At 42.7% G+C, this 27,766-nt stretch overlaps 1 protein-coding gene across 6 annotated transcripts; it reads left to right on the top strand.

Moving 5' to 3' along the window:
- The first annotated feature begins 1,325 nt into the window (after positions 1-1,325).
- Positions 1,326-26,927, top strand: CTNNB1 (catenin beta 1). Of its 6 annotated transcripts, none has more exons than XM_035128829.2 (16): positions 1,326-1,476; positions 17,054-17,112; positions 17,946-18,173; positions 18,254-18,507; positions 18,722-18,960; positions 19,046-19,247; positions 19,955-20,099; positions 21,276-21,379; positions 22,166-22,504; positions 22,679-22,837; positions 23,261-23,380; positions 24,047-24,197; positions 24,287-24,408; positions 25,046-25,106; positions 25,698-25,918; positions 26,164-26,927. In XM_035128829.2, the coding sequence occupies exons 2-15, from the start codon at positions 17,100-17,102 to the stop codon at positions 25,904-25,906; spliced, it is 2,346 nt and encodes a 781-aa protein (XP_034984720.1). In that variant the 5' UTR covers positions 1,326-1,476; positions 17,054-17,099; the 3' UTR covers positions 25,907-25,918; positions 26,164-26,927. The 6 variants fall into 6 exon arrangements, with proteins under 6 accessions (XP_034984720.1, XP_034984725.1, XP_034984721.1 ...); XM_035128834.2 differs by lacking the exon at positions 1,326-1,476 and adding an exon at positions 1,590-1,608; XM_035128830.2 differs by lacking the exon at positions 1,326-1,476 and adding an exon at positions 1,935-2,028.
- Positions 26,928-27,766: the final 839 nt, after the last annotated feature.

Below are 27,766 nucleotides of genomic sequence, written 5' to 3'. Positions count from 1 at the left end.
CTCAGAATAACCCCCCCCCCCCTGTATTCAGGGAGGGTGGGAAATTCCTTCCAAGTGGTATGCATGATGGCAGATACTAGGGATCTTTGGGGATTTAGGCTCCCCCCCAGAAAATTCCTGCAGTCTCACCACCCGGTGAGGTCGGGGGGGGGAGGTATTTCCCCACGTGGCCTTTGGAGGAGTCGTCGTAGCCCTCGACGCCAGCCTGAGACGACTCCTCCCAGCTCTGCGAAGATGGAGAAGAGGCGGAGCGAAGGCAGAAACAAAAGCTCGCGAAAAGCTAGGCTGGTTTGGTTGCTCCGATTCTTCAGCCTGTTGGGGAGGCTTGGTAGCTTTCGGTTAGTGGACAGGCTGGAGGAGGAAGGCGCTGCCTTTCTAGACTCGTCCTGCCTCCCAAAGTCCACGTGGGGATCGTCCCGCATCGTTTACGTCCCGTACTGAAACCTGCCAAAGTTTTAAGGCAGACCGAATCGCTCCTCCTCCTCCACGTTTTGGAGTCACTTCGTCAGCTCTTCACGTCGGGTATTATTCAGGATTGCGCCGGAGCAAGTCCTCTTGCCCGGCGAAGTTGAGATATTTGTGAGTTGATGCGCAACATTTGTGAGTGTGAGGGCGTCCCGATGTTTGCAACATCGACGTAGATCCGAGTTGGTAAAGGAGTTTGGAGACGGCAAAAAAACAGCCGAGTGCTTCGATTAATAGGCGTGTTCTGATCAGTTAAGGCTATTAAGAACTCGCCATATTAATATCCAGCGCAGCCTAGGAAGGAAACTAAGATGGGACAACCCGCTAAGACAAAATCACGATCCCCGCCGGTTAAGAAGGCCCCTTTGTAAGTGGTTGTGGGTGCAACACAAAACACCCCTCAGTCATCGATGGGGCAGGGAGTGCCACCCTCTGCACGTTACCTTGGAAAGCTAGTTTTGCTCCCAGGAAAGCGTACAAAGGATTGCAGCCACCGGAGCACGCGTGCTCTTTCTTTGCGACCTAGAACTTGGGAGCATCTATATTGGTAGGGAAATCTGGCATAGGGAAAATATACTTGGGCAAGGCTAGGCGACGTGTTTGTGTGGGAAACACACACACCACCCTACAGGGTGGTTTTTGCACCGTCGAGGCACTTCCAGGTACTGTCTTCTAAACTCCTCGGGCTGTTTTCGCTCACCAGAAACCACGGGGGGGGGGGAGAGAGAGAAAGTGGGGTGTTTGCTTTGGCCCACATCTCCGCGGCGAATTTGTTTGGAGAAGAACTGCAGAGCAGGCTCTTCCCACTGCCTCCGCCCGTCCCCACAATCTCCTCCCCGGCCCTCCGTCGTAGTAACTAAGTTTTAAGGAGTGGCTGCTCTGCTGCGGGGAGGGGAAGCGAGAGCAGCAGCCGGAGGAGGACAGTTCCCAGCCCGCCGCCGAGCCCAAGAATCCCGGCTCTGCAGCAGACCCTGCTCCCCAGGTTTCCTTCGGGAGGGGGAAAAGCGATCAGTAAGTTGACGCGACACCGGAAGCCCGGAGCAGAAGGAGGGAGCGTTGATTCCCACGGATCGGGTCGCTCCGGATAACCGCGGGGGTGCATTTAAAGTCGCCGCCTTCACTTTCGCTGGATGCAAATATGGGGTGGGTGAAGGGTTAACGTCGTCCCCCCACTCAAAAGTACTGTATTTGCAATGGAGAAAAGGGGGGGGCATGCATGCTACGTTTGCAAGGGGTTTGTGTCCCGGGAAAACAGCCTGCAGGCAGCTCCCCCCCCCCCCAAAGCAGCAACTTCTCTCCCAGGCGCCTCATTCCCAGCCTCTCCAAGATCGGGGAGGGGGGGGAAGAGGGAGAGGGTGCCTCTCCTTCTGCACCCCTCCTCCTCAACGGCCTTATCACACCTCGCCGGATCCCTGCACCCGTCCTGCCTCGTCCCTCCACAGCCCCTCCCCCCTCCGAGCTCCCACAATCCCTCATCCTTCCCGAGTCTCCGCTAGGCCATTTGCCTAGCAGCCCCTTCTCTTCGCCAGCGACTTCGCTCGTCTCCCTCCGCCGCGCTCTTGTGTATGTGTGTGAGTATGCGCGCGAGCGAGCGAGCGCCAGACTGAGGGGAAGCCAGCCGGGCACTATTTCTCCTCCTTCCCCCCCCCCCCACCTTGCGCGCGCGCTGCTGGGTGGGTTTAGCCTGCGCGTGGAATGCTGCGCGCGGCGAGGCGGCGTCGGCGGCAGGATACCATGCGAGCGTGCCCGCCGCCCTCGCTTATAAGAAGCTCCTGGCGAGCGGCGCCATTTTAAGCCTCCCTCTCTCTCTCGCTCTCTTGACTGCTGCTCGCTCTTGGTGCTCGGTGGCCGGCGGAGGCGGCGGCGAGGACGGGCGAAGGGAGCGCTCGCGGAGGCGCCTGCGTGGCCCGCGCTGCGGCGGTTAGCGAAGGGGGCGAAGGCAGCGGCAGCAGCGGCCGGGGGAGCAGGAGCCGCGAGGAGAGGAGGACCTTGCGCGCTCTCGCCTCACCGCCAGTGTTAGTACCGTTTCGGGGCGTCCTACTGTTCCCTCCTCACACGAAACTTGGCCTTGGTCCCAGCACTACTACTTCTGAGGGGGGGGGAGAGTATAATTGTGTGTTGTTGGGGGGGGTGAGGGAGGCTGTAATTTTGCCTCATAAATAGATTGGGGTGGGGTGGGGAATAGATACTCCTGTCTTTAAAAAAGTGAGGGACGACGACGACGGGGTTTTATTCTTGGGGGGGGGGGCGCCTCGCGCGTAAGAAAAGGCAGAAAGCAAAGGAGACCCGGAAGGCGTTTCTGTAATTTCGACGTTGCGTTGAGGCGGGGGATAGACACCCCCAAGATTTAAAAGGGTGGGCGCCGTTGGGATCAGGTTGCGGGAATGTTTCCTCCTTTCTCCCTCTCCCCACCCCACTTCCTGTGTTAAGGGTGGAGTGCAACTTCTCGGGTTTTTAACTCGCAGCCTTGGCCACAAGGTGGGACCTTTTTTCCCTGTCTGCTCGGGTGAGGTCGGGACCGCGAGCCGGGCAAGTAGGCGGCGTGTGCTACGCTTATTTTTGTTCGTTATTTTGTTCTGGGGCGAGCCTTGGCATGTGTACCTCGGGGCGTATTTTGGGGGGCGGGCGGGGAGGCGAGAGAGAGAGAGAGGGAAAAGGGGCAAGCGCGCCGTAAGCTCCGAAACGTGCGACAAAAAGCGTCCGGGGGAATCGGGAAGGTGGGGAATTGCTGTAGGCGATCCGGCTCCTCGGGGCAAACGGCGGCAGCGGCGTTTTCTCCGCCGAGGTCGTGGAGCGACTTGCTGGCGGGTTTTCGCCCCCAAGGCTCGGGTTAGGGGGATGGTGGAGGAAGCGGGTGTTTGGGAAGGTAGAGGGAGGGGGGGCGAAGTCTCGGGTTTGTTTGGATTGTGTGTAATTAACTCCACCGCCTCGCTGCAGTCAGCAGCACCAGATATCTGTTGCATTGTGCGGTGGGTTTTTGTTTTTTTGGCCTTGCATGGCAAAGAGGCTCTTTTGGTTTGTCCAGCTCTGTGAAAGTGGGGGGCGGCTTAGATTCCCGCCGCTTTGGTTCCGAGTGGAAAAGCAAGGCGTGCCAGAGATTTGGGCGGATTGCATAGGAGCTCTTTGCAAAACATCTTGGGTGGCACAAGGATCTTTGAGAAGGGTGGAGGCGACCTTGATAAGGAAGGGAAAGTGTGCTGCTGAATCTGGTGCGGGGGAACGATGAAGGCTGCAGGCTTTCCTAAATGTTCTATTCGGGTCTCCCCTCGTGAAGATGCTAATTCGCCCTCAGATTCCTGTTCTTTCACGGAGGACTGACTTAACCAAATCCTGACACTGCTAACTGCAGCTGCCATTTTTCTAGATAGCATTAGAAGAGAAAGTTGATACCCTCTCTTGGAGGTTTGAGAAGAAACAGGCTCAACAATATCTAGAATTTCCAAAACTATTGTACATGCTGGTGTTCTGTTGATTCTAAGTGTTTGAGCAGGCATTGCTGTAACATCCTGCATTTTCCTCTTTTTGCCTTCCAAATGCGTACAGTGAAGTGTGTGGTATGAGAAGTATGTAGAAAAGAGCTTGTTTTTTAAAAAACCCAGTGGGAGCTTAATAGCAGGTAAACCCAAAATACATGACTGTCTTAAAGTTCCAGTTGGTCCAGGGCATACTAAACTACTGTGAAGCTTTAATGGTGTTTGGCATTTAACTTTTTTGGGTTAGGCACCTCCATAAACATTATCCATGCTTTTAAATATTTCACACAAGTAGACCCAGAGACCTAGTAAAATTGGCTGAGCGCCCTCAAAACATGACATACCAGCAAACAAGCTGGGACTTGAGAAAAAAGGTTAAAATGCACATTCATAATTTACCTCCACTTGGTTTCACAAAGATTACATATGCCAACCAAGTACATCCCTTTGGTCTTTTAAACTCAGTGGCGTTATTACTTGTTTTAAGTGTTTCAACAAACTATAATTTCTGTTTTGAATGGAATCCAAATCCTAATTAAGAACTGCAACAGAAATGGAGAACTTGTGCCCCCTCCTACAGCTCCCATAATCCCTGATTATTAGACACTCTGAGAGTTGGAGTTCAACATCTGAAGGGTCACAGGTTCCTCATCCCTGAACTTTGTATATTATGACAAGACATAGTTTAGACTAGAATTCTAAAACTTCAGGCATTTGAACATTGTGTGGCTTGGAATAAAATTAGATTGTACTGTAAAGGCAAAGCTTTTGGTATCTAATACAACTTCTAAAACAGAGTGGGGGCATGCTTGTATCTTAAATTTGTAACTTGTATCCAGGTATAGAGGACTTCAGACCCTTATGACAGTAGGGCATATATTCCAGTTTAATGTTTCTGTTGAAGTTTAAATTTAAAATCTAGCATGTTGTGGAGCATCTCTGCCATCTGATCCAATTCAGGCCAAGCCATAAATGGTGTTAAATGTTATAGATGTGAATATATATATGAGGGTGCACCTTCAAAATACATAACTGTACCCTTGGCAACTAAATCTAGAGTTACTGGTCTAAAACAAGAGCTTGAACATCTCAAAAATTTGAAGTTATTCTGTGGCAGATAACAAACTTGTAGTGTGAATGCTTTTGAGTGGCTAAAACTGTTCAGCATCTGGGTATTGAGGCTAATATTTTAAGAAGTGCGTTCTGAGAGGAATGTCATTGAGGGTGGTGCTCTGTGACAACTGTGTTCAGAGTCAGTACATGTATATAACTTCTGTATACCCTCATTCTTGTACCTCTGCTGTTTCATACGTAAAGTGATTCCTGCATTGGAAAAAAATTGGGAACTTTATTTTGGTAAAACCCTAAATGCTGCAAAAATATTTACCTAAAGAATAATTGCTATTTGTAGTAATTCAGGTGAGAGCAAGCAGTTATGGCACAGCTGGTATCTGAATCTAGATTTGCAGCTCTGCCCTGCTCTTTCCAACAGCCAATACTGCATGTACCAAAAGGGCGCCATATGGTACATCTGGGTTACACTTGCTGCTCTTTTCTGGGAAGATTAAAAAGTTAGGTGATGGATTTTAAGCATTAGTGTGGCATTTCAGCTTTTGAAGCAGATTGTGGTTAGCATGAACAAGTTCATAGTGGATAGTAGGACAGCTAGTATGGTGATCAGATGTGTATACTGCCATGTGAGTATGCTTTCTATAAAGTCATGCTTCCAGGCCTATATATTGAACCTTAATGAATATAGACATTTATACTGTATAGTGGGAAGCTGGGATAGACATTTAGTTAATAATAGTTGTCAGTAGAGCTTTGCAAACACAATGTTCAAATTACAGATTCTTAAAAATGCTTGGTGTTGGGGGAAAATAATATTGCATATTGGTTCATAGGCAGGGTAAGTCTTATGAACTAATTCATAACTTAATTGAGAGTAAAGTACAGTACTTGTACACTATAGGTCAGTTGTTTAATAGGCAAGAAATAATATAAATATTTATTTATTGAAAAAAGCATGCATAGCTAATAAACAATTGTGCATCAAACAACTCTGATCTAAAATACTTGCAAGATGGGGCTTGACAAAATTAAATGAAAGATATTAGGGTGTCAGTAAATTTGTGTAATAATTCTTGGATATTTGTTTTTAACAGGTGTTTAATCTTGGCCAATCCTAGCTTTCTATTGTTGAGTTTTAACTTTAAACTTGCCTGTTAGGGTTTGTAACAGAAAAGTACAGCTGTCCTAAGTTTGGATGTCTCATAGTTGGTAATTCCATTCCTAAACATCTTACCATAACGTGGATGCATAGGTAGCTTAACCAGTTGTCAACAATAAATTGGAGATAAAAGCAGAATGGTGACATTAGAAGTACTTTCATGACAAAGTAATGAATATTTATGACACAAGTTGAGGGATATAATGTTCCACTAAAATGCTGTTGGTGTCTTTAGCAAGTAGTTGCATGTTAAACTGGGATGGTCAGTAATTAAAGGCTGTAGGTGGAACTGTATTGTTAAGAGCTTACTGGAACAACAGATTCTGAGTGGAATACCTAAAAGAGGAAGATGAGATATTTCATAGTAGAAGTGTTGGCAAATTTAAATAACTTGCTATTCTAGATTTCCTGTTGGTTTTATAGGAAGATCCTAACACATCCATCCATCCATCGGAACTTCAGCCTTGAAACATGTAGAGCTATTTCACTACATGTCCATGTGTTGTCGGTTGCACCATATTCTAGTTCTTTGCAGCATGACAGTATTTTTGTATTGTCAGAAACATACATACTGCATGCACATTCAGTTCTGCAGGCATGCATAATTTGAGATGGTCTTAAATCAGGTGGGGGTTTAAGATAGGAATTATGAGAGTTGGAAATGGATAAGCTTGCTGAAGGCAATCATAAGGGTTTTTTGTGGGGGTGGTGAGGGAATGAGTGTAGCATGTCCTGCCTGTCTCAGCCAATAATTGATCAGTGATGAGTGTTTAATTAGCAAGAAGTTGGTAGAACTGTAACATGACAAATGCCATGAGTTAGTTCTTAAATAGTGAATTAAAATGTTAGTTTATAGACTTCAGAAAGTTATCTGAACCGTGTTTCAAAATAATACAGCAGTGCTGAACATCCAGAGGTTCTCTGGTCTGCATTGCAAAGTAGAGGGGAGTTTATGGTCTATTAGTGAGGCATAATTGGTTATTTCTCCAGTTGGAATAGAAATCTTGATAGGTAAAGCATTAACTGGTCTATTGGCTTCATTTAGCATCAAACTGCTTACACTCATGCAGCCACCTTTCCATGAAGGGCTGCTTGCTATAGCTGAATTGGCTCTCTAGCCTGTCATAAATTCAATATATCACAGAAAGTTTCTGCAGTAACTAGGCAGACCAAGAACTTGAGTAGCTGTCACCTGCTTAAGAACTTCCCTGGCCAAGATATTTTTCAACATCCCTGAACTGTATTAAGTTACTGGACTTTGTTTCTCTCCCCAAGAAGACATGGGCCTAGTTTGCACAATCGGATCTTAACTTAATAAGCATCATGCACCTACACATAAGCATTTCTGTTTCCACTTTGTGAGAACAGGAAAGCAAACCTACAGTTAACCATTGCTTCCCATTGCAGGATCTACTTTTAACATGAAATTTTCTGAAGAAAACCCACAGTGAATGTATCTTGCTTTATGATAAACAGATCTAGAAATGTGCAGGCTGCATAGTATACCTTCCGTCAAGCAAGCTTGATTATTATTTTTTAACTCCCTCCCCTGCCCAAAACCAGGCTTAGCGGCTTTCTTATTACACTTAGTTGAGATTCTTATAAGAACATATTAATCTGGTTAAGATGGTAACAACAACAACAACAACAACAACAACAACAACAACAACAACAACAATGGCTGGGTTTCCCCAGGTTGTGTGTATAGACAGAACTTAAGATGCATCCAACTCACACTCTGACATAGTAGAAACTACTATGCTCAAACAGGTTTGCTTGATAGAACGTTGCTACTTAAATGTTAATACTGGTATGCATGAATGGCACAACAGCAGAAGTAACCATGTGGATGATGTGGAAGTGACCATCTTCTCCTGTAATTTATTACCTGCAGGAAGGCTGGTTAACTTCTATGGCCTGCTAAAGTTCTTCACCCTGTTCTACTGCACTTCCTCTGTAGGAGGAAAACAATTAAGTTGATAACACTAGACCAGGGGTCCCCAGACTTACCAGCGGTCGTCGCGGGCCGGATTGGCAGGCCAATTGGGCCGCATCCGGCCCCCGGGCCGTAGTCTGGGGACCCCTGCACTAGACAATCTGATAGGTCTGTAGAGAAGTTGTCCTTAAGTTACTAAGGGTTCTTTTGTAATTTTAATATTAAAATTTTGGACCTGTTTGGGCCAACATGTTCCTATGTGATGGGCTGGTGGTAGTTAGAATCGGGCAGTGTTTCTGTGAGGGGAATTTCCTTGGTGTCTTAGGTTTTTCTCTTTAAACAGTATATACTGCAGAGCTTGTTGAGTGTAATATTGAAGTAAATTAAAAGAAAAAGAATGCAAGTAAGGACATAGTTTTGTTGGTGTTCACCAGTTTTTCACTTGGGGGAGAGCTAGAACAATACAGCAGAGACTGCACACAGTTTCTAAAGAGGGGAGAAAATGCAACCTTGAATTCTCAGGAGGATAGGGAAAAGGAGTGTTTAATCATTCTATTTTGCACTCACATAATGTAGTGGAAGCAGTGTGTGTATGAGGAACTTCCATTACAAAAACACCTGCATTTTGCTGTTTAAAACTGTATACAGTGTATTGCTTCACTTAGAGCTCTAGCTTGGGAGAAGGAAAACTAATATTCCCACTGCAAGCTAAATGTCTGGAAAGGACCCTTATTTTGGTTCTTCAGAAGTATTTCTCCTACAACAGAAAAATAATTCTTTGTTAAGTTACATGTAAGTGTGGGGGGCATGAAACCTACTCCTAGACTACTACTGTATATTCCTGCGTATAAGACTACTTTTTAACCCAGGAAAATCTTCTTAAAAGTCGGGGGTCGTCTTATACAGGTATTCTATTATTGCAAGTTTAAATATGGTGATGTTGACGCTGGATAAACTTGCTTTCTTTGAATCACTGTAATAGAAATTAGTGAGTCACTGGAGTAATAGTAAACTTTCACCTGCATATGATAGTAACTGAACATGTAGTAACATTTATTTCACTTCTCCAAATGGCAGAACAAATTTTCACTGAGGTCTTGGAGCTTTTTAAGTTTCAACATTCAACACAGCAACACTGCAGGCACAGTGTTGAAAGAATTATGGAGGTGCCTGAGTCAAATTTATTTATCTGAATGCTGCCAGGTTTATTGTAAATTTTTCTAAAGCTTTTTTATATGGCACATAGTTCTAATTTCAGAAAGTGAAGAAAAGGATTATGGCGCGGTACCTCAATCAGGTGTATAAACCTTGTCGGTCAGTGAGCATTTGAAAAACACCTGTTTAGAGTAAGATACTCAGCTGATTCACTGACATAAGCAGCATGCAGTCTTTCTTCCCTGCTAGTATTGGGTAGACCAGCCTAAGAACAGGTCTGTTATTTTCCCAGACCTTGTAAATAAGTATAAATAAAGACTTTAAAATAAAGTAATAATAGTACTAGTATTATTGAATGTCTTTTATATTTAGCTGCTTGTGAAGATTGTTTGGAAACTGCAGCTGGAACAGAATTCAGTGGTCAGGTTGCTAACTGGGGCAAGGTGGTTTCAGCACAACCCTGGCCCAGAAAAAAAGTTGATTTTGATCTATTAAGTCCTGCGTGTCTCAGGATCTCAATACATCATGGACCGCCTCTCCCCATATGCGCCAACCTGGACACTGTGATCATCTGAGGCCCTCCTTTGTCTGTCTCCTCCATGGGATATCTGGAAGGTGGCAACACAAGAACAGGCCTTTTTCAGTGGTGGCTCCTGCTTGTGAAATGCTCTCTCCTAGAAGCCTGTTCCAAGTGTGATTGTACTAGTAGCATGCCATAAACCAGGCGTAGGTAACCTAAGGCCCGGGGGCTGGATGTGGCCCAATCACCTTCTAAATCCGGCCTGTGGACGGTCTGGGAAGCGGTGTGTTTTTACATGAGTAGAATATGTCCTTTTAATTAAAATGCATCTCTGGGTTATTTGTTTAGCATAGGAATTCATTCATTCCCCCACCCCCCAAAAAATAGTCCGGCCCACCACATGGTCTGAGGGACGATGGACCGGCCCATGGCTGAAAAAGGTTGCTGACCCCTGCCCTAAACAGATTGCAGATATGGTTCTGCAATTTGCTGTCAACATTCAAGGCATTCAGATTTCTGCATAAAAGAAAAAAGTTGCAAATTTTAAGAGAAAAAGCTTTAATCCAAGTAGATTTCAGGGACCATTAAGAAGAAACCTAGAGGAATACATAGGTGACTAGATGGTTCTGAGTCAATTTAGGTACCATTGGCTTTGGGATGGACTAGAAGTCAGAATTGTCCCTTGCTAGCAGTGCTAGAGGGTACCATAGTTTTTTTTTACCCATAGTTGCATTACATTTTGTGCCAGGTTGATCCTGAGCCTGAAAAGAGGCTTTTAAATAGCATGTGCCTGTTAGAATTTGCACCAGATGGGCAAGCTTTAAAGATAATGCTTTTTATGTCAAATAACACAAACACAGACAAGTGGGCTGTAACTTGTAAGGCTGTACATATAAGCAGCTGCTTAATTAGTGGACTTGTAATAGAAATGCAATACGTAGGGAAGCTCAAAATTTGAGCCTGCTGTAGATGTATTAAATTACAACACCACAAACCATTGAAGGGACGCGGGTGGCGCTGTGGGTTAAACCACAGAGCCTAGGCTTTGTCGATCAGAAGGTCGGCGGTTTGAATCCCCATGACGGGGTGAGCTCCCGTTGCTCGGTCCCTGCTCCTGCCAACCTAGCAGTTCGAAAGCACGTCAAAGTGCAAGTAGATAAATAGGTACCGCTACAACGGGAAGGTAAACTGCGTTTCTGTGTGCTGCTCTGGTTCGCCAGAAGCGGCTTAGTCATGCTGGCCACATGACCTGGAAGCTGTACGCCAGCTCCCTCGGCCAATAACGTGAGATGAGCGCCGCAACCCCAGAGTTGGTCACGACAGGACCAATGATCAGGGGTCCCTTTACCTTTACCACAAACCATCAGACTTCATTTCCCTTGCACCCTAGAATAGCAGTAGCTATTCTGAAGTGGACAGTATTTCTGAATTGAGAGTATTTCCAGAGCATACTTTGTATACTGCCTAGAGCAGGCATCCCCAAACTTCGGCCCTCCAGATGTTTCGGACTACAATTCCCAACTTCCCCAACCACTGGTCCTGTTAGCTAGGGATCATGGGAGTTGTAGGCCAAAACATCTGGAGGGCCGCAGTTTGGGGATGCCTGGCCTAGAGGTTTTTACAATCAAGTGGTATATAAATTTTGTTTAATAAAACAATAAAATAGAGCTGCTGTAGTGTAACGGATAAAGAGACTGAGTTATGAATTTGATAAGTTCCCACTTCTAAGTTATCTTGCCTCTGTTATGAACTCACTAGGTGGCCCTAAGCAAACTACTCTCTCTGCCTCAATCCTAATCTTATGTGGAGGAAAATACTGATTATGCATTGTGAATTGAACACTTGAGCACTCTACAGAAGTTTGTTTGATGCTACTAGTATTGCTTATTCCATTAGTATTTTATAATTGCCTCTCCTTTGGTGAAACTGTGTAAACATGCTTATATTAATATTAATGGGTTGTGCTAAGAGCCCAAAAGTGCAGTTAGGTACAAGTTTTAGATAATCTGGTTGATAGGTGCAGATGGTTAAGCCTGTAGAACAAATTCATCTGTTCATCTGCAAAAATGTTTTCCAGCAAAATTTAGGAAATCTGTGCTCCACTCTTTAAGAAGATAAGGTTTGAAAAAGGGATTGCTACTGAGAAAGGGGTCTGCATATTGAACTGCCTGGTGTCCAAACCTTCTGTCCATACGAAGAATGGGACATTGCTGTAGTCACAGCTTGCCTGCCATCAATCAGACTATAGTGAGTCCAATATTATCTGCATTAAAACACACCAAAAAAAAAAAACCCTTGCAGCACTGCTGTTGCACTGGTTCTTTGATGCAAGTTGCTCTGCCTGTATGTTTTGTCTGGTAAAGCTTCATTAGTCTGCTTGCTTGTGTTCTATTATATGCCATCTGATATGGATTTCATTATTCAACTACTGCATCTTGGGTTAAGAACCTAAAAGGTGCTAATATGAGTAGATTCCAACAACTGATGTAATAGCATGAGATGATTTGTTGAAGCTACGACTAAATGACTAAACAACAACGACTCCCACATTAGAGAGTAGCATCCTTCTTGCTATAAAGTGAATACAGGTAAAACAAATTAATTTCATTAATATATTTTCATGCATTGGGTTGCCAACATGGCGCCCAAGGGACGCAAGTGCCCAAAGGATTTCCCCTTCCTGCTGAAACTAAGCTTTATTATAGCCAGTAGAACAGGTTGTGGCATGTACTTGGTTGCTGTGTGTGTGGTGCCCTTGACAGTTTCTGCACTTTGCAGATGTGCCCATGGGTCCTAAAAGGTTGGCTACTCCTGCATTAGAAGTGTTCCTAAATGTAACTGACTGCTTTGCACTGAAAGTGTTTAGGCTGCTGCTTCAGGATAGCTGCCTGATCAACAACAAATTTTGTTGTGTCTTGTTAAAGTAACCTGGGCTCATCAGTTTTGATTCTTTTGAATATGCTATTAAGACTTGTAAACATTTTATTACTTGAGTTCACAACTAGATTGAAAACAATTTCAATATTTCTGCTGGAGAGTCTTATTTATAAGGAACATTAGAGGCATGTGCTTTTGTGACTAGGTTAGTTGAAGTGGTTAATAAGCTGTTCATTGGAACAACTAAATTTCATCGGAACACATTAGATTTTGAATCTGTTGATTTCTGAAGCAAAACATGGATGTACATTCAGTAATAGTAAAATAGAAGGGGAAGAAACCTGTCTTAAAACCTGTTGGCTATGTTAGGGAGGAATGTGTGTATTTTGGAAGGAAGCAAGAACTGTTTTTCTAAGCAAAGGCAAAATGTTTACTCAAGAGATACCAGAAGGAAATGTTTCAAAATTGATGAATGACTATTATATAGGATTTTTTTTTTGAGAACAGGTTATAACAATGTATAAAAGCCATAGCAAAAATTGGTAACTGAAGAGGTGGTGTGTAGGGAGAAGGGATGAATGTATTTTGAAATGATAGTTATTTGTTGGAACCATACATGCAATTCTATAATGTATACAAAATTATTTTGTACTAACCTTAGTTGCACATCTGGGGTGGGGGCTGTAACAGTCAAAGACTGGAGCCTTAGAAAAACAGATGGATATTCATGCTAAGGAAATATGATTCCCAGACAAAGCGAAATCTGCAAACTTGTCTAAACCTATGGCAGAAATAATGTCTGCATGATAGAACCAGATTTTAAATTCCTTTGAAACAGCTTTGTATTAAAAGTTGTATTCATAGCAGTGATTTTGCACAGTGCACAGGACATCTCCAGAGCATCTATGTAGACACTTTGATCTCTGTTGAAACTTGCAGGATAGCTGCAGTCCTCCTTCACTTTAACTACCAGGCTATTAAACCACCGTTTTAGCAATGCTCAGAGGATGCCTTATTGGCTGTGTGAATACATCGATTAAATTTCATTAACCTTGTTGGTTGGCATCCTGAAGGGTGAGCACTGAACAAGCCAAATACAGTGGTACCTCGGTTTACAAACAGTCCCATTTATGAATGCCTCCATTTACGAACGGCGCGGACCCGGAAGTGTTTACATCTAGGTTCCACGGCGTCGGATGTGCAGACGCGATTTGCACAGCTCGCACATGCGCAGAAGCACTCTATCGGTGCTTCGCGCACACGCAGAAGCGTGCCTTTAGGGAGTGAATGCCTCCGTTTACGAACGCCTCCGTGGAACAGATTGCGTTTGTAAACCGAGGTTCCACCGTATAAGTAGGTCTGACCACTTCCTTCCAGATACCAGGTTTCCACACTTAATGAGGCAGTGAGGGGTTTCTTTTGGAGGGGGCTGTACCCAGCACAGCAGATAGGAAAATAATTGTTTAGCATTTAATTGCAAGTTTGCATAACTAGTTATGCAGCATGTAAACTAGGATGCTTGATATGAAGTAGGAAGACTACATAGCAAATTAACCAACAAGAAAATAGTCAACTCTAAGAATAAAGGCTGGAGTTGTACAGGCAACTCAACTTACGTGCTTTTTAATTTGTGCTCATTCAGCTTTATATCACTCCTTTGGTTCCTGTTATATGGCATACTTCCACAAATGACAGTAGTTTTGCAAAAGGGATTGCAGGCGATAGTCTTAAATTGGTATGTGGGGGAGGGAAGGCAGCAAACAGAAGAAACACTATTTGGCCTTTTCATCCAGGACAAAGTTGAGGGCTTAATTGTATCTTGCTGGAAAGCTATGTTGGTAAGTGTATATCCAGATGTATTGGAGTATACAGTGGAACCTCGGTTTATGAACACCTCGGTTTATGAATTTTCGGTTTATGAACGCCGCGGACCCATCTGGAACGAATTAATTCACTTTCCATTACTTTTAATGGGAAAGTTCGCTTCAGTTTATGAACGCTTCAGTTTATGAACAGACTTCCGGAACCAATTACACCCATGTTTCAGTTTATGAACGCTTCAGTTTAAGTATTTTGCGGACCCGTCTGGAACGGATTAATCCACTTTCCATTACTTTCAATGGAAAGGTTCGCTTCAGTTTATGAACAGTTACTCCGCGGGCCGTCTGGAACGGATTAATCCACTTTCCATTACTTTCAATGGGAATGGTTACAGGTAGGTAGCCGTGTTGGTCTGGATCGAAGTAAAATAAAAAAATTCCTTCAGTAGCACCTTAAAGACCAACTAAGTTTTTATTTTGGTATGAGCTTTCGTGTGCATGCACACTTCTTCAGATACTTTCAATGGGAATGTTCGCTTCAGTTTATGAACGCTTCAGTTTATGAACAGACTTCCGGAACCAATTGTGTTCATAAACAGAGGTACCACTGTATAGGCTTAACCCTCTTGTGATCTTTATCACTGACTCTTGTCAGTTACTACTCAATTCAGAGCTGGGGAATCTTCCACCCTGAACCAGATTGCCTTCTGGTCAGCATGTGCATGCCAGTGGTGGGCCAAGCAATAAGCACAGATTTTACCTTTTTACAGTAGGCTTATCCAGACTAGAGATGTAACATTTCCAGATATTTTGAGGGTGGTGGGCCAGGGTGTGTGTATGCTTTTCTCACTTTTTTGTGGAGGGAGAGGGAACTGGAAAAAATAAGTTTTTATTACAGCTTAGCTTATACGGAAGTTAGCACCTCTGCTTTTGCTATGAGGAGCAGGCAAAGTAACAATAGAAACAGGAGCCATCAACAATACAGTAAAACAAATCATTATTTTGAAAATTATCATGTCTCCTCCAGTTCTCCCACAGTGTCAAGCAAACATAAAACACTCATTTCCATAAAAATAGACGGGGGAATAAACCTCAATGAACACATGAAATTTAATCAGTTTCCCGATTATCACTTTCCGCTTGTTCCTTCGTATTGCAGTTCTAAAAATGGATGATTTGCTCAGATTAAACAAAGCTAGTCCAGGGAACAGGACAGAAACAGGTCCACTACCTATGTCAACAAGGCGGCCACAAGCAAAGAAGGCAATGAATCATTCTTCCTTCTCTTGTGGCAATGACAGTGCCCTCCAAGAGGCAGAAAGCATCTTGCTCTTACATTTTAGAGGTGTACTTTTTGTATACAGTACAGTGGTACCTCGCTAGACAAATTTAATTCGTCCTGTGAGTCGCAAAAAAATTGAAGTGCGGTTTCCCATAGGGTGCCTCGCAAGACGAAATTTTTTTTCCGTCTTGCGAGGCACCCTATGGGACGGGAAAAAATCGTCTTGCGAAACGCGCCATAGGAAACTTCGTCTTGCCGAGTCTCCAGTTTTTTGTCTTGTGAGGCATTCGTCTAGCAAGGTGTGCTCAGTGTACAGGAATATTATGATCCGATACTGTATACAGACTTGCATAAACATTTTTGGGGCCTAAATATATGCACACCTTGTCAGAAAACATAATCCAGTTTTTCTATTTTTCATAAAACAAAAGTCTGTTGGGGGGGGGGAAAGTGTATTTTTCCTTATTTTAATATCCTGGGCTTCCACGTGTATAATTCAGATGAAGCTTTATTTGAGTTTAGGGAAACACTACCAAGTGCGAAGCAGAGCCCTTGAGGGCTGTGGCTTTGAGTGTGGCCTGGGCAGAGTTCTGAGGGCCAGGTAGAGAAGCCAGGAGGGCTACATTTGGTCCTGGCCTGAGCTTCCCTATTTATTGCTGCTCTATTTCAAAGATTTCCCTGACCTTGCAAAGATGCAACTCCTTCATTCAACTTAATAGAAACTAATCTTTAGATCATAGGTCATAGCCTAGCAGTTGCATTGTTCTCAAGGTCACCTTTGAGTTGCTGTCGCAAGGCCTCCATCACCCAATAACATTTGGGCTAGGAGTGTGGCAGTTACTTTCTCTGCTGTAGTTCATTAATAGCAGCTCACAGTTTCCCTGCAAGGAAACACAATCTTCTAACAACAGTGTTAATGTGAGCAATAAGAAGATCCAGATGTGTAGTTTATGCCTGGGTTTGGTTTCCTTTGGAAGGAAGTTGCTGGGTGTGTATTGGTATTGTAATATTTGCATTCATTCCAAATGCTCAAGTTGAGCATAGGTTAAGGTACAGTTTAAACAGCTGAAGTCCACTGTTCCCACTTCAGATTTCTAGAGAGGCAGTTCCTGAAATTGCTATTTGCTGACAGGGCCAGGCTCAGAGTACTGTATAGGATGGCCTACAAATATTAAATTATGCTAGTTTCTTTAGCAAAGCTATGTCTTATTACTTAGTTGAATCGTACCTTAGATCCTACTATTGAAACCTAAAAGCCAACAAATCTCTTAACTATATATTTTATTGCATTTTAGGGTCTGAAGTGCAGTAGACCACAGTTCTGGGAGCACATCAAGGATCATGGCAACCCAAGGTGTGTCTTTTATGTAGCCATCAAGTTACCGATGGTTCATTGTGATTGTTTCAACTCTGGTCTTGTTGGATGTGGGCACAAATTCTCAAGACTTAGCAAATAACAGCTCTGTGTGTCCAGGGAATTAAGGCTACATGGAGTTGGCCTGTTCTGGTAGTTTCACTGAATTCTGATTTTAGGTTTACTTTGAACAGAAAGTGATAGAGTTGCAGAACTCTGAACAGAGCAGAAAATGGAAGTCATTTCAAGTACATTCAGGCTTCTGGGTGGGCTTGATACAACTCCAAAATACCAAACTTTTCTCCCTGCCCAACAGACATTTAGTTAGCTTGTACTTATAGGAAGAGAAATACTGTTCTGTAAATCAAATTTCAGGGTTTTTTTGTTTCTAGAATTTAATGTGTTTGTAAAACAAAAATAATGGCAAGAAGATCAGTACATATTTTAATGCTTCTGGATCATGGCCAGTAAGCATTAGATGGAAGACTTGACTTGTGGGGCTGCAGATAAAAGCTCAGGTGAATGAGTGAAGGGCTTGTTGAAACAAAATAGTGTTTTACTATACAGTAGTGACGAAACTATAGTGGCAAAACAAACAGCAAGGAAGGGGTAATGTGGACTTCTCTTAAATGGGATTTCCTCGGCTAAGGCTCTTTCTTGTCTCCTAACCAATAACTCTTCTGGTGTGTGATACAGAGAAGAGCCTCTTCAGGTCTTAAATGGGGTGACCATATAAATGCATAGTGTAGATAACTTGTATTTGTCCAAATCCAGGATTTTGCCAAAATGATGTGTAATGTTGAAGCAAGCTCACTGTTAAACATCTCTTGCAGCTGACTTGATGGAGTTGGACATGGCAATGGAGCCAGATAGAAAAGCAGCTGTCAGCCACTGGCAGCAACAATCATACCTGGATTCTGGTATCCACTCTGGTGCCACAACAACAGCTCCCTCTCTGAGTGGCAAGGGAAACCCTGAAGAGGAAGATGTTGATACCACCCAAGTTCTATATGAGTGGGAACAGGGATTCTCTCAGTCCTTCACTCAGGAACAGGTTGCTGGTAAGTACAGTCTTGTTACCTAAACAACTGCCTACTTCCTTGTCACTCAAGTTGTTAAAAAACGCTTGCTCCTGTTCCAGATATTGATGGACAGTATGCTATGACGAGAGCACAGAGGGTGCGTGCTGCCATGTTCCCAGAAACATTGGACGAAGGAATGCAGATCCCATCAACACAGTTTGATGCTGCTCACCCAACAAATGTGCAACGCCTGGCTGAACCATCCCAGATGTTAAAACATGCTGTGGTTAATTTGATAAACTACCAAGATGATGCAGAACTTGCAACTCGGGCCATCCCAGAACTGACCAAACTGTTGAACGATGAGGACCAGGTAATGTGCATGTAATTATTGGCATGTAAGTAATGAGTCTTTTTCCGTGAGCCCCACAAGGGACACTTGAGTTGGACTGTGCTGTTTCACATTGGAATTGTGCCCCCAACGTTCATAGTTTTCCTGTGTTGAAGGTGTTTTAGTGACCTTATTATCATACCTTGAAAAGTTCATGAACATCAAAACAAGTAACTCTTTAAAATGCCTTTTGTAGGTGGTGGTGAACAAGGCCGCAGTTATGGTTCATCAGTTGTCCAAAAAAGAAGCCTCCCGCCATGCTATCATGCGCTCTCCTCAAATGGTTTCTGCCATTGTGCGTACTATGCAGAATACAAATGATGTGGAAACAGCCCGTTGTACTGCAGGTACACTACACAACCTCTCTCATCACCGTGAAGGCTTGCTGGCAATCTTCAAATCAGGAGGCATTCCTGCTCTTGTTAAGATGCTTGGGTATGTAGATAGTTGACATGACACATCTTTCCAACATCTGTCAGCCTTGGACTGGAGGTTTGCTAACCTAAACTTTTCTTCCTAGTTCTCCCGTGGATTCTGTGCTTTTCTACGCCATTACTACTCTTCATAATCTTCTCTTGCATCAAGAAGGCGCCAAAATGGCTGTTCGTTTAGCTGGTGGTTTGCAGAAAATGGTTGCCTTGCTCAACAAGACAAATGTTAAGTTTTTGGCCATCACAACAGACTGCCTGCAGATTCTTGCATATGGCAACCAAGAAAGCAAGGTAACTATCAAAGCATTTTAAAGTGTTTTGAGTATGCAAAGGACAAATAGTACTGTATTTACTCGAATGTAACGCGCACTTTTTTGGCCAAATTACTTTGTGAAAATTAGGGTGCGCATTAGATTCGATTGCAAGCTTGAAAAACACCACTGACATAGCAAATACTTTGGTTTCAAGGTTTTGAAAATTGAGATGCGCATTAGATTCGCATAAATATTGTAGTCTTGGGAGCTCAGAAACACTAGCAGCAAACAGGAAGAAACACCTTCCATAGTTCTTTTAGTGACCAAAAATCCAATAAGTCTATGCAGGCGGGCAATGGCAGAAATGTCAAAAGAGCCCACATGGCATAGTGGTTAGTGTTGGGCTGGGGAAACCCAGGCTCAAATTGCCACTCAGCCATCAAAAGCCCACTTGGTGACTGGCTGCATCTCCCAAGGGTCTTCTTTGTGGGGCACCCACAAAGAATGTCTTCTCTTTAGTAATGTATCTGGTACATTCATTTATCATTTTGGTGTGAGGCCAAGATTCATTTGCTTGGGCGTTTCGAAGGTTTTACTGTTAAATGTGTTCTTCTGTAGTTATTTATTTTTAGCTGCCCCTATTCATGTATTTTTATATTAAATAGTGTTACTCAGGAGGAAAGGTAGGATATAAATGAAATGAGTAATTACTGCTTTATTTTTTTGGGGAAAAACTTTTTGCAGCTTATCATTCTGGCCAGTGGTGGACCCCAGGCTCTAGTAAACATAATGAGGACCTACACCTATGAGAAACTACTGTGGACCACAAGTAGAGTGCTAAAGGTGCTGTCAGTCTGCTCTAGTAACAAACCAGCAATTGTAGAGGCTGGTAAGTATCTCTTTTATGGCAACACTATCACATCTTGTTTTGCCTCTGTGGCAAAGCTTATGGATACGGTTAGATGTAAAATTTTGAAGTTCGGAAAACCTGGTTTTTAAATTTTCAGAAAAATTGATAAAAATGCTACGTTAGCACTTCTTTTTTTCTTTTCCAGATTGAAAGTCATTCTGTTACTTTAGAAACATAAAATATAACTATGGACAACTTTAATAGGCATAAAATTATCACAACTAGCATATTAAAAATATAGTGCATCCAAACAGCAAGTGAAATTTAACTTTTCATTCATCACTGTTTGCTATGCAACATGTCTACTCCACCTCCCATGTTTTGCCCATGAAACCTTATGTAGTTCCTCACATTGATGTGTGTGGTCTGTTAACCACTTTAGTTACAACCGGTACTATATACTTAAATTAGTTTATTTCACATTTTAAAGACTGTTTTACAGCATTTAATGTTTAAAATATTTTCATTTCTTTTTTTCTTTCATAACACTTCTCTGATTGCCACAACAACACATATACTTTCAGGCCCTTTTTGTTGCTCTATATTTTCTTCCAGTCCTTTGAGGTCTAGTGAAGAGGAACAGAACAAATGCATACCACATGCATGCAAAAACAAAAGTGAAACCTTTTTCTTTTCTGGTGACAACAGCACCTCCTAAAGGAAGAAATGTATCTTGTTCTTGCATTGGAGAGTTCAGTTTGTAACCTAGGACTTGCTTCTCCTCACAGAAATTAGAATAATCTGATACCATACATATTTTTAAAAAATGATTTATAAAATATTTGAAGCCCTTATCTTAAAATATTTTATTCATCATGTTAAAATAAAACATTCCATAATCTATTTTTTATTTTTCCAGGGGGGGGGGGGAGGCTTCAGGAAAATATTTTGAAAAAAACCCAGTTATTTTTCCGTTTTCCCCCCCGGGCCTTCACATCTCTAGATATGGGAGGTGTTTCAAACCAATTGGAATGCTTTGAGTTTAGACAATTATTGTTCGATAGTACTTTTAACTAAGGTGCCGCATATAAGTAAAACAAAAGTTAGATGGTGCCATGCCACTTTACAGTGAAAGACTGAATGTCCCATGTAAAGACGAGGTCGGAAGAAGGCTACATGATGATGTGAAACCTAAAATACCTAACTGCTCTTTAGGTGGAATGCAGGCTTTGGGACTCCACCTTACAGATCCAAGCCAGCGGCTTGTTCAGAATTGTCTCTGGACTCTTAGAAATCTTTCGGATGCTGCAACTAAGCAGGTAAGGAACAAGAACTTATAAGGTTATCATAAACGGCAAAGCTATAAAGTGTTCCCAAGTATCAAGCTAGGTTGATAAAAGTCACCATGTAAATGCTCCTTGCAGTAAACCATGGGTTGAATATTGCCTGGCCCCTGAATTATAGAGCCGTGATACTAGTATTGAGGTATAGGGATACCATGCTGATTAACACAAGATAGTGGCATATTGCAACAGCCAATTGTTAGTGGGAGCATGGAAGAGATGATCTAAGAAATAACGTGTCCAGGTGAGGAATTCTTACGACAGACTGAAATGAGTGAGGAATTTGAGGTGCCTGACTTTCTTCCTCATTCTTACAATGTTTTTATTTAAAATTATATGCTGTCCTTTAATGAAGCATATTCCAGGCTAGTGTGAATTAAAAAATTATATTCTGCCTATGGATATGCAAATACTTCCCTAGGACTGTTTTCAAATGTGGGGAAAATATTGAAACTGATGAAGAGAGATGCCTTCTAATGATAGCACTGCTGATTCAGCTAACGCTCTTGCCTCATCTCATATTTTGGATGAGCTGTTCATGTTTGTTTTTCAAAGTGCCAGTTGCTAGGGTGGATCTACTTTGGGCCTTTTCATTGTTGTGTACTTTGCTGAGAAGCACTGTTAATTTCTGATCAGCCATCCCTTTAAATTTCCTATATGGATAGGAAGGTGAGATAGTAAAAATAGTTCTTACGGAAACTTGGCATTAATAAAGGGTCAGGTACAGAGAAGCTGGTGTTAATGCATGCTGTCTTCTTACAGGAAGGTATGGAGGGTCTACTGGGAACCCTTGTGCAGCTATTAGGGTCAGACGACATCAACGTTGTAACCTGTGCAGCTGGTATCCTGTCTAACCTTACTTGCAACAACTACAAGAATAAAATGATGGTGTGCCAAGTGGGTGGCATTGAGGCTCTTGTGCGTACAGTTCTCCGGGCTGGTGACAGGGAAGATATCACTGAGCCAGCTATCTGTGCTCTCCGTCACCTCACTAGTCGGCACCAAGAAGCTGAGATGGCACAGAATGCAGTGCGTCTCCATTATGGACTTCCGGTGGTGGTTAAACTCTTGCATCCGCCATCTCACTGGCCTCTTATCAAGGTAACAGAATTCAAAGTATAATCCTGTCTTCGGGGGTGGGAGAGGACAGAGGTTTGTGAGGATGGTGGGAACCCAAAACTATAGTTCCAGTTGCACTTTCAAATGCTGAAGCGAGGTTTTTGAGTGCCTTGCAGGATGTCTTTAACTTTCTAACGACCTTCCTTGTAATTACAGGCTACTGTTGGTCTGATTCGCAATCTTGCTCTCTGTCCAGCAAATCATGCTCCGTTGCGTGAACAAGGTGCTATTCCAAGACTAGTCCAGCTGCTGGTTAGAGCACATCAAGACACCCAACGCCGTACGTCTATGGGTGGCACACAACAGCAGTTTGTGGTATGTGACGCTTAATGATGAATGGCAGAAATAAGTGCAGCAGGGTCTCCTTTGTCTAACCAAAGCGTCAAATAATGCAACTACTTATCTTGCTTTTCCTGCTATTGTGTTAAAATACTGTAGGCGACTTACTGCTGAGGCTAATTCTGTAATGGCAGACAGGAAGAACTTACTGGTGGACGTCTGTAAGTGTTCACTAAACTTATTGCCGTACCTGATATTCAGGGATACATTATTCCACTATAAAAGTGGTTTTAACTTTTATCTCTGCACTTGCAAAACTTGACTGCTCACTGAAAAAAACACTATAAATATGCCAATATAGACTAGGTATCAAAGGCATCTTTGATTTGTCAGGATCTCTGTAACTAATACCTGTGTAGTAATTAACCCCCCCCCCAATCCCTCATGTTTCTTGCGCAGGAGGGTGTTCGTATGGAAGAAATAGTTGAAGGCTGCACTGGAGCCCTTCATATCCTGGCTAGAGATGTCCACAATCGAATTGTAATTAGGGGTCTAAACACCATTCCACTATTTGTGCAGGTAGGTAATGTTTCTGGGCAAGAGAATACTTGGAAGAGTTGTGATCTTATGGAAAGAGTGTGGGAAACAATTTTTAGAAACTGCTCAGAGTTGATTTCTAGCTGCAGCCTTATCCGAGCACAGTATTGGCAGAGTTTTAGTCAATATACCACATATTTGCATAGAAATAAAGAATTTGGTATTGTGTACAGAATTTGGCTTCCTGAATTTTTTATTTTATTTTTTAAAGTTGAAAATGTGATGGCATGGTGCCCGAGTCTCTAAAACTGAGGCGGATCTTACTACATTCATGTAGTAATGTGCCCACTGCCCAGAAAAATAGGGTCTGGATATTTACCTTTGCTCACTATTAGGACCACCAGACTGGCTGTAATTTTCCAGAAAAAATAAATAAAGGAAGGCATCTGGTCCAATTAGTTGAGCTGTCAGTGGCCTTGGAACCCAGCTTGTACCAGACAACACATGTGCACCGAATTCATGATCTCATCCTCATTAGTGAAAGTTGAATTTCTCACCAGAAAGTAGTGTTTGATTTATCTAGGGGCCTGCAGGAACCAAACTTTGCTCAAGGCCCTAAGGAAGAGATTTTTTTCTTGACAATGCTTGTAGTTTGTGCTCAAACAACATGCCCTACAATGTCTGTCCTGCTTAATGTTTTCCTTCTAGCTGTTGTATTCCCCTATTGAGAACATCCAGAGAGTGGCTGCAGGTGTACTGTGTGAATTGGCTCAGGACAAAGAAGCAGCGGAGGCAATTGAAGCAGAGGGAGCTACAGCACCACTGACGGAACTTCTTCATTCTAGGAATGAGGGTGTGGGTAAGTGGAGGAGGAGGAGGAGGAGGAGGAGAGAATTGGGCTTGGTGGTATTTGGATTCCTCTGCTAAAACTCTCTTCTCCTTGAACAGCGACATATGCAGCTGCAGTGTTGTTTAGAATGTCCGAAGATAAACCACAAGATTATAAGAAACGGCTTTCGGTCGAACTGACGAGCTCTCTCTTCAGGACTGAACCAATGGCTTGGAATGAGGTCAGTTAAACAGCTAGATACACAGCTAACAGTATTCCTTTAATCATGGAGTTGAAAGGGACCCCAAGGGTCATCTAGTTCAACCCCTGCAATACAATAATCCTGTCCCTGGGTGGGCTCAAACCACCAACCTCCTGGTTAACAGCCGGACACGCTGACCCATAGCACCATATGCCCACAAACAATAACATTAAGCTTGGACTTCTGTAGTGGGTTTCAGAGCAGTTTTCAGATAAAAGCCATCAGTTGTGTTCCTAAACTGTTCTGTGGTGTGAGTGAGCCTTTGGATTCCTAAATGCTGTTGCTAGATTACTAATGGCAAATAAACAGAAACCATATAATGTTCCAATTAAACGCCTGATTGTCGCTTACACTAGAAGTAGTCTCCCAATATTAAAGTTTCTATTAATGAGACTATTGCAGAAGAATCAGCCTTAGTATGGCAACTTGGTCTGCTTCATATGTGCTAGCTACATAGAAAAATAGCTGGAGCTGACTGTTGCGTACTTGTAGCCAAATCAGTGCAGGCCTATATAACATTAAGTAACTCTTGGAACAAATTCATAGATGATGGGTGCTTCTGGAATTAATTTCCTGCCTCTGCTGAGAGACTTAATTATTTGCATATTCCCTACAGACTGCAGATCTGGGACTTGATATTGGTGCCCAAGGAGAACCTCTTGGCTATCGCCCAGATGGTATGTATCAATTGCAGTAAAACCAAATATACTCAAAATGCCTTTAATGAACAACTGCAAACACATTAAAATGGTAGCATCTTAATTGAACCTTCGTTATTTGCGCTGTTCCATGGAACAATGCCACTCAAAATGAGTTGAGCAGCCTCTTTGTGAGAGCACCTCGCCAAGTTATTCTAGATTAATTGCCTCATTTTCAAATGCTACGAAAGTTCCCTGATGTAAAGCGTTTTTATATATAAAAATGTGCTGGTTGTGTAAATGTAGACACATCTGTTTTATGGGCAGGTAAAAGCAAGCTATAAGCGTTTCTAGTCTGCATTTCAGTTGTGTGCATTGTAATAGTATTGCTGTTCTGGGTTTTCAGCAGTATGCAGACTAATGGCTTGGCTGGAACTTGCTTATGCTTCTGACAGTAGCATGCTATTGACTTGCCATTTTGTCCATACAACTTCCAGGCTAGAAAATGTGACTTCAGTGTGGCTGGGTTATGGAATCTCACCCACTGATGTTTGGAGCTTCTGTTGCACCTAACATGTTAACATGCTCCTCCCCCCCCTTTCTCCCCTCTGCCATCCTTAACTTTCTTAGATCCTAGCTACCGTTCTTTCCACTCTGGAGGATACGGTCAGGATGCCTTGGGTATGGACCCAATGATGGAACATGACATGGGGGGCCACCACCCTGGTGCTGACTACCCAGTTGATGGGCTGCCAGATCTAGGACATGCCCAGGACCTTATGGATGGGCTGCCTCCAGGTGACAGTAATCAGTTGGCCTGGTTCGATACTGACCTGTAAATCGTCCTTTAGGTAAGAAGCTCCACCTACCTACCAATCTGAGAATTTGGCTGGCAGGGAGGGAACGGCTTTGGGTTGGTTCGTGTTGGCCATAGACGCGCGTTTCAAAATTGCAGTGTCTGCTTTCAACTTGACTCATGATACTGTCTGTCAGAGTGATTTACTTAGGTGTGTCATGATGTAGGCTTGATGCAGTTCTAACCTGAGTAACCATTCCTGTTGTTTAACCCTGATTCATTTTTTTTCCTCCCACACAGCTGTATTGTCTGAATGATCTTGCATTGTGATTGGCCTGTAGAGTTGCTGAGAGGGCTCGAGGGGTGGGCTAGTATCTCAGAAAGTGCCTGACACACTAACCAAGCTGAGTTTCCTATGGGAACAACTGAAGTAAACTTTTTGTTCTGGTCCTTTTGGTCGAGGAGTAACAAATGGATTTGGAGAGTGACTCACAAAACGAAGAATGCACAAGAATGAATATCACAAGATGGAATTTATCAAACTCTAGCCTTGCTTGTTTAAAACTTTTTTTAATTTTTAAATCTCTTGTAATGGTACTGACCTTGCTTGCTTTTAAAGTAGTTTTCTTTTCTTTTTTTTTGCAGTAACTGTAGGGTTTCTAAGTCTCTGTGTTTTTAAGTTATAGTGAACCTGCTACAGCAATTTCTGATTTTTAAGGATCGAGTAATGGTGTAGAACACTAATTCATAATCACTCTAATCGTATTCTGAGAAGTGTAACATTGTGTAGCCTTTTTGTATAAAAATTAGACAAATAGAAATGGTCCAATTAGTTTCCTTTTTAATATGCTTAAAATAAGCAGGTGGATCTATTTCATGTTTTTGATCAAAAACTTATCTGGAGATGTCTGGGTAGGGGCCAGTAAGAACTGTTGTATGGAACCTTGTATTGGACAGTTTACCAGTTGCCTTTTATCCAAAGTTATTGTAGCCTGCTGTGATACAGATGCTTCATGAGAACAGTTATACAAATGGTTCAAAATTAAAGTAAACTTTTAAATTCACTTTGTTGTGTTATTTCAGTTATTCTCTATGAACTAAATTTGATGAAATGCAAAATGGTAGTGGGTAACTGTAGGAGTATCTATGCCCTAATGCTAGGGTGGGAGGTATGAACTTCATCTTTTGACATTTTCATGTAATGCCATCTGATAACAGATTTGCAGTGCAGTCCTATGCCTTGATAACTACCATGTGCTCAAAGGGGTTTTACGAAGTGTGTCCAGGATCTTAACATTTCTAATCTCGGATAAAATGTAACTGAGAAGGTTTATAGATGAAGAAAGGTATTGGTAGAATCCTAAAAAGCAACATTTCAGAAATTGCCACTTTGAAGAACTATTGGGGTTGGCCATATTCCTCTTCGAGTACTATTCCAGGTTTGTTGCAAAATCCAGAAAACCATCAATACAGTATCTCTGTATCCCTTGCCAGAGAAGTGTCTTGTGATAGTTGCCTCAGGCAACTTCCAATTTTTAAAGGTCAAAAATAGTATCTTGGATTCACTTTGTAACCAGCGAGTCTCTGTAATGCTTCCTTATGTATTGGCGAATTAGGAAATATTAATTTCATATATAAAAGCTTCAAATCCAATATAGAGACTGGGATAACAATACGTACTGGTACTTAAAAGGCCAGGCAGTGCCTATCTTATAAGTAACAAGCCACTCACCCAGTTCCTCCCATCTTGAGCATAAGTTTCCGGGGGGGGGGGGGAGATCATTGTGTAACATTATTAATGTAAACACATGCAAATTTAAAATTATACAGGATTTGGCTTAACTGGGAGTGATGGCATGTTGCCAGGATATCGGTTAGGTGCCTACTTACTGTATTACCAACA

This window comes from Zootoca vivipara, chromosome 12 (assembly GCF_963506605.1).
Source record: "Zootoca vivipara chromosome 12, rZooViv1.1, whole genome shotgun sequence".
Lineage (NCBI taxonomy): Eukaryota > Metazoa > Chordata > Lepidosauria > Squamata > Lacertidae > Zootoca > Zootoca vivipara.
The sequence above is the reverse complement of the archived record's forward strand: the minus strand, read 5'-3'. Positions and strand labels throughout refer to the sequence as shown.

What these genes read in the sequence shown, in the direction of transcription:
- CTNNB1 (XM_035128829.2), top strand. An exon ending in ACCAGCAATTGTAGAGGCTG is followed by an intron (nt 20,100 to 21,275) that starts GTAAGTATCTCT and finishes ACTGCTCTTTAG; the next exon opens with GTGGAATGCAGGCTTTGGGA. An exon ending in TCTTGGCTATCGCCCAGATG is followed by an intron (nt 25,107 to 25,697) that starts GTATGTATCAAT and finishes TAACTTTCTTAG; the next exon opens with ATCCTAGCTACCGTTCTTTC.